This window comes from Pipra filicauda, unplaced genomic scaffold (genome assembly GCF_003945595.2).
Source record: "Pipra filicauda isolate LSUMZ 115617 unplaced genomic scaffold, ASM394559v2 scaffold811_size88088_pilon, whole genome shotgun sequence".
Classification (NCBI taxonomy): domain Eukaryota; kingdom Metazoa; phylum Chordata; class Aves; order Passeriformes; family Pipridae; genus Pipra; species Pipra filicauda.
Window position 1 is genome coordinate 24,298 of NW_024104989.1, and position 9,839 is coordinate 34,136.

Sequence of the window (9,839 nt, forward strand, 5' to 3'; positions counted from 1 at the left end):
TCTGAATACTGATCCGGGGACCCTCCTGCTCAGAGGAATGTAATGCTTAGCTAGAATGTAATGCTTAGCTAGAGACAGAAACCAGGGCTTAGGGATTAGATGGTACTGTACACCAAAAGAATGCCTATACACCTACATAAATAAAGATAGAGTAAGAACACAAATAGATAAGAGGTAAAATAGGGGCTCGAGTCCAAAGTCTTGCAAAATTCACCATGGAGTCAGTGAAAATCAAGAAAGTTGAAGAGTTCAGCCGAGGAAGAAGAGTGAGGCTGAAGAAACAGGAACGACCACCAAACATCACTCCAAAAAGATTACTCCCCCCCAGACTCCGCCTATTATGAATATTATAACTAATGATGCAATTATATGAATATGTATGTGAAAATGTTGTAATCCCTTGTAGAAATTGTATATAATCATGTCTTTTCACTGAGAAGGCAGAGTAAGTTTGTCCAGGGTGACCTGGCTTGCTCTCCAACGTTGCCTAAATAAATACCCTGCTGTTTAAAGGCTAAATTCTGTCTCTAAACAGTTCCATTGCGCCTTTTTGGGCATCACTGTCACTGCTTGTGTTAAATGCTCAGAGCCTGTGTGTTATGAAGAACCCAAGAGCATTCACTGGACACATACAGAGCAGGAGCAAGCCAACTGGAAGACTTATTTCTTACGTTCATGTGGCTTTTACATGACAGTAAATGCTCCATATTTAAGTATAACATGAGAGCATGAAGGAAAGTATCCAGGACATGATCAAAATTCACTTAACTAGGGTATTCATTAAAGCAAGGCACAAGCTAGACAAAGCATTTAAACAACTTGAAAAAACCATCATGCTATAACGTTACCAGTCTAGCACAGAGATTGCAGGCATGATGTAAGCCAGGGCTCATGGGGGGATGGGGGAGAGGTCCAAAAAACATCAGCCCTTCATCTGCAGTCTTGCCAACTAGTTACTTTCTTGCTTTCTAACACAGGGTTCTTCTTCTGTGAGGCTCAGCACCTCACCCATTGTCACACAGAATCTTGTGTGGACTCGTAAACCAAAAGGTCTCTTTCATATGCTGCAGCAGTCAGAGAGGAGAGAGGGATATTCCAAACAAGTCTTGCCACCTGCTGTAAAACTACTGGGACAAAATATATACAAATATAAGCCCTGCAAAACAATCAGTGCAACAAAAAATACCCATTTTCATGAAAGGCAATAGAAATATAATAATTAATAATCATAGCATTGTCTGGTATTTTGACAGTATTATTCAAATTATACTAGCCGTCCACTCTTTTAAAGTCTTTCTAGTTTGGATACTATGAAGTAAGTTCGCTGAAGATATCTCTAAAGTCAGTAGGACATCTTCAAAAGTCACTTGATTTAGAATTTTGAGTTTGTTTTCAAATTTCAGCCACATTTATAATACAAAGTCAATTATATTATGACCTTCTTTACCAGAGCCAAATGTAAGTTTTGATTCCAATTCTGATTCTTGCTTACCAGCAATACAAACAATATATACAGAAAGAATAAGTTAAAATAGGCTAATGCACGGTCATGGTTGCTGTCTTGATTAACGCAAAAATGAGAAAAGCAATTAGAACAGTTTTCCTAATTTACTGTCCCTCATCATCCTCCCAGCCCCAGTCAAGCTCACTGGGAGCCACAGTTTGGCTCCACTGTTCATGAGAACCACCAGTGACAGATTGAGAATGGATACATTTTGATTTGTGATACAACTAAACGAATAAGGATCACCTGAAGTGATATTAAAAAGGCATTGTTAGTCACAGTAATCACAATATTAGGTGTGGCCACAAAGGCATACGAGTGACAGATGTACATCCTGACTGAGTTATTATACCAGTTAGTAAGAGTTAGTAGACACAATGAATTATCTCTAGGATATTTTCTTCTACGTGACATTTGGGCAGGCCTTGTGTTGCTCAGTATTCACTGGTTTCTTTCCAGGATTTTTAATAGACAGCTTCTGCATCGGCAGAAATGGAATGCATCTCAGGTCTTTCAATACAAAGCATACATCCCCCACACCTGGGATCAAATTAAGGATTTTGTTTTGTTCTCTTTCTCCTTTTCTCTTTTTTTCCTCTCCTTTTATTAATATTATTTTTATCTTTTTTTTTTCTTTAAATCTCAACTGTAGCATGCGTGTGAAGGCTTCTAATTGTACACATGCACTTAGGATTTGGTGTTTGTTGGCCTAAAGCACAAAATGCACTATATAAAGAATTTCCTTTTTTTAAAGTTATCAAAACTAAAGTTATAGATACTTAAATTATTAAATAGGTCTAACAGTTCCACTGCTGTGCGTCCACTCTGCAGAACATTCATTCATTCACTTCCCCACTTCTCTCTCTTCCCTTGCATCAAAGTTCTCCCCTTCTGCCGTGCAGTAGGGCTGCTGCTTTGACCTCGAGCAAATACAGTTGTGGCCTTGTAAGAGGACAAGTAAACATTATTAAGGAAGAAAGTGTGAAAAGGAGAGGTGGTTGCAGATAGAGGAATGTGTTTGGACACGAGAAACAGCCGAGAGCTGCCGCAGCTGCTACCAGTTCGCCCCCCCACCCTGCCTCCAGGGAAGGGGGGGGGAGAAACAGCCAAGTGGCACACGCTATCACTGAAGGGTCCAAGAAAAAAACCCAGCTTAACAGATAAGTTATTACGGTACCATTAGCAACACTCTGAGTTCACGACGACACATTGGACAGACAACACAATTAACACAAGAGTTAACAGAAATACAGTAAGGCAGGTACACTCCCTAGCCTGTCCCGCCTCTCAACAAGAAGTAACGCAGCCCCACAGGAGTTGTAGCACTTCTCCGGGGCCGCTCTGTTCCCGTTTCCCTCCAGGGCCGCTCTGTTCCTGTTTTTTTCTTGCATTGCTGCCACCGGGCTGCCCTCTCGTCAGCTCCTGGGTGCTCCTGCCTGTAGTGGTTTGAACCAGGTTTTCCCCCTGAAGCTAAGAAAGTGGTAACCCCCAGGGGGTGGTGACACTGGAGACTTGAACCAATCTGCGCTCCTGCGAAACATAAACATACCACAACCAGACCAGAAGAGACGAGCTGTAGTCTGGTTGGAGAAGTGACCACGTTGTAAGACCACGAGTAGAGAGAGCAGGAGCCCCCCTGGGGGGGCTCCAGCCTCCCAGCCCCTTGGCTGGGACTGCAGAGACTTGGAACAGTGTTAGACTGGGCAAAGTGTCTGTAGTTAAGCTGGGAGATGTTTCTCCACCGTGGGCAGCGGCAGGAGTAGCAGCAGCCAGCATTGACCGGAGAAAAAGCGGCGGCACAGAGCCAAAAGATAAGAGAGCAGCAAAACAAGCATGCAGCAAGAGAGAGAACTCCTGGAAGGAGAGTCAAGAAAGAGAGCTAGCAGCAGAGAGACAGAGTTTGGGGGTAAGGGCTGCAAAACTCCCCTAAACTTTCTTTGAGATCCCTCCAAAATGGAGGGGGTGGACTCTTACTGATTAGAAGTCCTAAATGGAGTAAAGGAGCTAAGAAGCTCGGTTGTCCCGAGAGCTCAGCCAGGATGGTGTGTAGGAGGTTGACCTTGGGGCCCTCCCTTGCTGCAAGCTACAAAGAAGCTCGCAGCCATCTTGAGGCAGGGCACAGAAGCTCTGCAAGGGGCTTGAGTCCCCTGAAGATACCAGACCGTCACGAAGACCCCCTGTGCTTCATGGTATGACCGTGGTGGAACGACCTTTGTCTGGGGTGAACATAGCCCATGGAAGACCCCTTTGCCTGCTTCAAGGGGCCGAGAGGGGCTTGGAGGCCTCCCTCGTGTGTGCTGGCAGAGATCCAGCTCCAACTGCTGCATGGAAGACACAGAGAACCTGCTGCCTTAGAAGATACTGCTGCTCAGAGACTAGAAGGGATCTGTCCTTCTTCCCTCCTGGACTTTTATTTGGAGGGGAGAAGAGATCTAATCCATTGTAAATACTTATGTCATGGTAGAGATAGTTGAGATCGTGTGTATAATGTATTATAATATATATTTATTTGTACAGTCATTGTAATATATATTCCCTTTCCCCCATTCTGAGTCTCATGTTTTGTCTGGAAAAAAATCATCCCACATTAGGTTGAGATGTGGGAGGGGGCTTAGGACTAGGGAATTAGATTTTTGAGGTTCTCAAACCATGACACCACCCTACCCACACGGTTGAAAAGTCCCATATTAGCAGCGAGGGGGAGGGGGCCTTCTCCCTTCACTGCCTCCAGGGGTGAATTGCTAGATTTTTCTTCATTTTCTGGCTTGAAGAGTGGTGACTTTTTAGAAGCGTCATCTTTTAAGGTTTCAAAGACAGTTAGCCACGGTTTCAGGATGCTGGCAGCATGCTTAAGAGAGTCAGTGGCCGCATCAAAAAGCACCTTCCCGATAGCCTGCCAAATGTCTATGCAAAATGCAGGCTGAGCATCTACCCCATTTCATTTGCACCAACTACGCAAGATGCAGAGTGCTCCTTCTTCATACTTAACACCACGTTTCTCTAGTATTTTAGTTAATACAGTTACAATTGACTTCTCCTCTGTAGTATTTTACGCTCCCATTATGTTTCCAACAGCTCACCTTCTCTCCAGGTGTCTGTAAATAATTAGGTCTGGACTTCGGCTCTCAGATCCGCCGACTATCGCTACGTTGGGCTCCGCTGTCATCGCTCTGTCTCTGCGGTTCTCTTTGCAATAAATCGCGTTAGGGTTTCACCAATTGACAACAGCCAAGAACGCACTCAGACAGTAAGTTAGCAGGCAAGGTACAACCACTACTTTATTTACAGCAGGCTTAGTTTCATAGTTTTTTCTTCTGTCCACGTGCAAATATACCATAGTTCATTGGTTATGTGTTCTTGTCCACGCATCCAAGCTCATCCCCTCGCGTGCTGGTAAATCTCTAAATAACAGCTGTTATTTACTGCAGTTCTTTCTCCTTTTCTGCTTACTCATCCTCAATGTTTACATTCTTTTACAACCTCACAGCTGTAACCGCTCAAATTCAAGGCTTAAGCTGTCTACAGTTCAGTCGTTTTCCCACACAGGATAAGCTAGGACAGTGCTCTACATTAAAGCAATTGTTGAAGCCATTCTACTAAAGCTGACACAAAAGCAATAATTCTTAATGAGAGATGGATGCAACTCCTCCAGACCAATGTTCGTGGGGAGATCTCTGCTCTCAACCTCCAGGACTGACCTTGGAGGGGTCCCCAGCCAAGGCAGGAATCTCCACACACCCCCCAGGAAGGGTTCTGTTGGAAGAACCTGCCCCTGTGAAAGGAGACTATCCCTTTCTGGTCGAAAGGGATGGACTGACAGTCACTGGACTCCAGGGGTTGCCTCACCATCAGGGGGTTCATTCAGGGTGGAAGCAGCGGCTGAAGCTCTTCCTGCAGTCGGGGCACTCGCAGGGCTTCCCTTACCGGTGGGTCCGTTGGTGTTTGTTGAAGTCAGACCTGTCGGTGAAGCTCTTCCCACATTCCTCACACTTGTAGGGCCTCTCACCGGTGTGGATGCGCCGGTGGGTGACGAGGTGAGAGTTGTGCTTGAAGCCCTTCCCACAGTCAGTGCAGCGGAAGGGTCTCTCATCCGTGTGTGTCCGCTCATGCATAAGGAGATCTGAGCTGGTTCTAAACCTCTTCCCACATTCCAAGCACGTGTAGGGCCGTTCCCCGGTGTGAATGCGCTGGTGGGGGAGGAGGTTGGAACTCCGGCTGAAGCTCTTCCCACATTCCCCACACGTGTAGGGCCGTTCCCCGGTGTGAATGCGCTGGTGGGTGAGGAGGTCGGAGCTTCGGATGAAGGTCTTCCCACATTCCCTACACGAGTACGGCCGTTCTCCAGTGTGGATGTGCTGGTGTCGGATCAGGCTGGAGCTGTCAGTGAAGCTCTTCCCACATTCCCCACACATGTAGGGCCGTTCCCCAGTGTGGATGTGCTGGTGTCGGATCAGGGTGGAGCTGTCACTGAAGCTCTTCCCACATTCCCCACAAGTGTAGGGCCGTTCCCCAGTGTGGATGCACTGGTGGATGCGGAGCTTGGAGCTCTGGCTGAAGTTCTTCCCACATTCCCCACACGTGTAGGGTCGTTCCCCGGTGTGGATACGCTGGTGGGTGAGGAGGTTGGAGCTGTTCCTGAAGCTCTTCCCACATTCTCTACATGTGTAGGGCCGTTCCCCAGTGTGGATATGCTGGTGAGTGAGGAGGTGGGAGCTCTGGCTGAAGCTCTTCCCACATTCCAAGCACCTGAAGGGCTTCTCCCTGCTGGGAGGCTGCTCAGGGACCACCAGGTTGGAGCTCCGGCTCAAGTTCTGGCCTCCTTCCCGGCACAGGCTGGGTCTTTCCTCCTCAGAGCACCCCAGGTTGGCTTTGGAGCCCCTCCTCCGGGGGGATCTCCGGCCCTTTTCCTCCCCGCTGCCTTCCTGCGCTGTGGAGCTGTTCAAAATGGCCTCTCCCACCAGGTTCTGCTGGGGGGATTTGTACTCTGTGCTCTCCGTCCTCAGCTCGGGGCCTGTGGCAGGAAGGAAGAAGGACAGGGAGGGGATTTGCCTCCAGCTCAGAGGGAAGGCCAAGGACATCCCCCAACTCCACCCTGGCAGGACGGCGGCGGGGTTGTCCTGCAGCCGGGGGCGATGTTCGGCTGCCAGAGGCAGCACAAGACTGGGACAAAGGGGCACTGACTTCCTCCTCACCTGCCTGGGGGGCCCGCAGCATCTTCCTCTTCCTCGCAGCCTTCTCCTCCATCCGCCCAAACTTTGGGAAGGAGAAATCCTGCTGGGGCGGAAAACAAGGGCTGAGTGCGTTGGCTTGGGGGTTCCTCCTGCCCAAGTCCACCTCTAGAACTCATTGGGCACCTTGTGCCCATAAAAACCTCCAAAACACCAAGATTCAGTCCAGAAAAATCCAAACCCCTGAGATTCAGGAAAAAAAATCCCTCAGAAACAGCAAGAAGACCCCTGTCCTTCCAAACTGCAAAAATTTGAGATTCAGCTAAAAAATACTCCAAAATATGAAGATTAGCTCAAAAAATCTCTCCCAGAAGTTCCCCCTCTCTGGTCTCTCCCCTCTGGGGTCGGAGGGTCTCCCCTGTCTGGGATGCTGGGGGTCCCACTTAGGGATGCTGGGAGTGTTGGGGGTCCCAAGGGTCCCTTCTCCTCTGACTCTCGCCTTTGGGTGCCGCGGTCCCAGACATTCCCCCTCTCCAGGTTCTCCACTCTGTTGTCCCAGGGATCCCAGGGGTCCCCACTGTCCAGGTTTCCCTTTCTCCACACCCTCCATTTTAGGTTCCCAGGGGTCCCGGGGTTCCCCCCTCTCCGGGCTCCCCCCTCCAGGCTGCCGGGGGTCCCCCAGTTCTGGCATTGCCCCGCTCTGCCCTCCACACTCGGCAGCTCCCAGGCTCCACACCCACCCCCGGCTCTCCCGAGGGGGCCCCAAACCCGCTGTGTCCCCCCCACTGGCACCAGGCTGACAATGGAGCCGGTGGGGACTGACCCAGCAACACCAACCCCCACCATGGGGGGGGAACCACATCCCCCCTGCCCACTGCCAGGGTTCTGCCCCCAACCCAGCCCAGCACCCCCAAAAAACACCTCCCGCCCACCCCAAAGAGCCCCCAAGGGCACAGCCCTGCACAAGGGCTGGCTGTGCCCAAGGCAACCAAACAGCCCCACAGGTGGGGGGACACCAGAGGCTGCCCCAGGGCAACGAGAGCAAGGAGTGGAGCAGGCCCCCTGACACATGGGTGGGCTCTGGGTTCAGCCTGATGGAAATCTGGCACCAATAACACGGCCCCGACCACTGGCTCGGCACAGGGAGCCCGAGCTCCCCCCTCTCCAGGTTCTCAGGCTCTTGCAGCTCCCCCCTCTCTCCAGCCTCCCCTGCTCTCCAGGGATCACGGGGACACAGAGGGACCGCCACGGCAACCCCGCTCCCACTCTCCCCCCTCCTCCCACCCCTTTCCCATCAGCCCCCCCAAGCCCCAGTTCCCCCCAGCTCCCTTTGGGGGTGACCCACCGCCCCTCACGTTCCATTTGGGGGTCCCACCTGCTCTTTTCGTTTCTCTTGCCCCTTTCCCATTGTGGCCACTCCGCTCACCCGACAGCGGCAGGAAGGGCAGGGACAGGGGCGGAGCAGCAACAGCAACAGCAGGAGAACAATCGCACCCCCATCCCACGGGTGCTCAGGAAGGGGGAACTCGTCCCAAATATCCTGGGGGGAGCACAGGGGGTCGAGACATACTCAGGCTGCCAGCACAGACTTCCCTGCAAAGTCTGCAGTGAGTCAAGTTCTGGAGAGGAGATTGTGCCCCATGGATGGGATTGCAGAGGCTCCCTCAGATCCCCAGCAGGAATCAGCAACCAGGAATAGACACAAAAGGCCCCTATGAAGATTTCGGGGGCAGTGTCCTGTAGGGAGGGGACAGTGTCACCCCACCAGGGTGGGGCTGGCAAGTGGGAGGCTGCTCCAGGGGTCTGCAAGAGGCCTCGTGCTCTGCTCGGCCCCCCCAGTGGCTGGTACCAACATTCTTGGCTGCCCCTGGCTCTGGGCAGCTCTGCTGCCACAGGCTGTGCCCTCACTGTGTCCCTGCAATGGCCCTGCCTGTCCCTCACCCGTGGCCCTGCCCACATGCCTGTCCCTTGGCTCTCTCTCTGCCAGCTCAGTGTGGGGCACACGGGCTGGGGGTCCCTCCCGCACCCCCCGGGCAGTCGGCGTTGGCTGGGGGATGTGAGGGCTGGGCCTGCTCAGCACAGCCCCGGCCTCGTGCCCAGAGCCTCTTTCCTGCCCCACACAAGAGCTTCCCGGCCCCCCCAGTGCTCCCCTGCTGCTGCCTCTGCTCCTGGCTCTGCCTTTGCTGCTCCCTTGGCTGTGGGAGCAGCTGCAGGGGGGGATGGCAGCAGCTTCAGCTCCAAGGCAGTTCCTGGGGGGAGCTCAGCCTGGGGGGGACGGGCAGGGACCTGATGGTGATGGACAGGGGCCCAGCAGGGACAGCCAGGGCCTGCAGGGGAAGGCACAGGGACAACCTGGCCCCCCACACTGCCAGGGCTGTCTCTGCTCCTCCTTGTAGGCTCCGTGGCCAGGCACAGTTTGTGTTCCTGGGTGCCCACCATCTCAGCACTTGGAGCCGCTCAAATCAGCACCCGCAGCTCTGCAGCAAAGCCCCAGCTCACCTGGCACACAGGGGATGGAGAGCACCTTCTCGGGGCTGGGTACTCACAGCTTTGTCTCTTCCCCACCACGGGGCTCTCCCTCCTCAGCAGCACCTCTGCCTTGCACTTATTCTCAGGCTCACCTCAGGGACAGCTCTGGGCTCACCTCCAGGCCACTTCTCAGGCTCATCTCAGGGCTTGGGCTCAAGGACATGAACCTGCAGAGAGGGGAGATGATGTGCAAGCTGAGGGTTGCCTGTTTGGACTGGGTTGTGAGCTTCTTTCTCCTTCTAGAACCATCCCAGAACTTATTCTACTTTTCTAACACCGCACATTTACAGACTAACTTTGTAGATATATATGGACAGACACCTCTGTCACCCCGTGCATAGAGCCTCAAGCATGTGCTGCCACAGGAATGGGAATCAGAGAATCAGCCGGGTTGGAAAAGACCTCCGAGATCATCGAGTCCAACCCTGGATCCAACCCCGCTGTGCTTCCCAGCCCATGGCACTGATGCCACATCCCGTCTCACCTTCAACACCTCCAGGGACAGGGACACCACCCCTTCTCTGGGCAGCCCATTCCAATGGCTGATTACTCTCTCGGGAAAGAATTCCTTCCTAATAGCCAACCTAAACCTCCCCTGAGCTCAGCTGAAGACCCAGCCCTCTTGTCCTGCTGCTGCT

At 52.0% G+C, this 9,839-nt stretch overlaps 1 protein-coding gene across 1 annotated transcript; it reads right to left on the reverse strand.

Moving 5' to 3' along the window:
• Positions 1-4,756: 4,756 nt before the first annotated feature.
• LOC113996668 (zinc finger protein 239-like) lies at positions 4,757-6,587 on the reverse strand. The gene has a single exon (XM_027737870.2). It carries the CDS (start codon positions 6,580-6,582, stop codon positions 5,425-5,427), a length of 1,158 nt encoding a protein of 385 aa, XP_027593671.2. The 5' UTR covers positions 6,583-6,587; the 3' UTR covers positions 4,757-5,424.
• Positions 6,588-9,839: the final 3,252 nt, after the last annotated feature.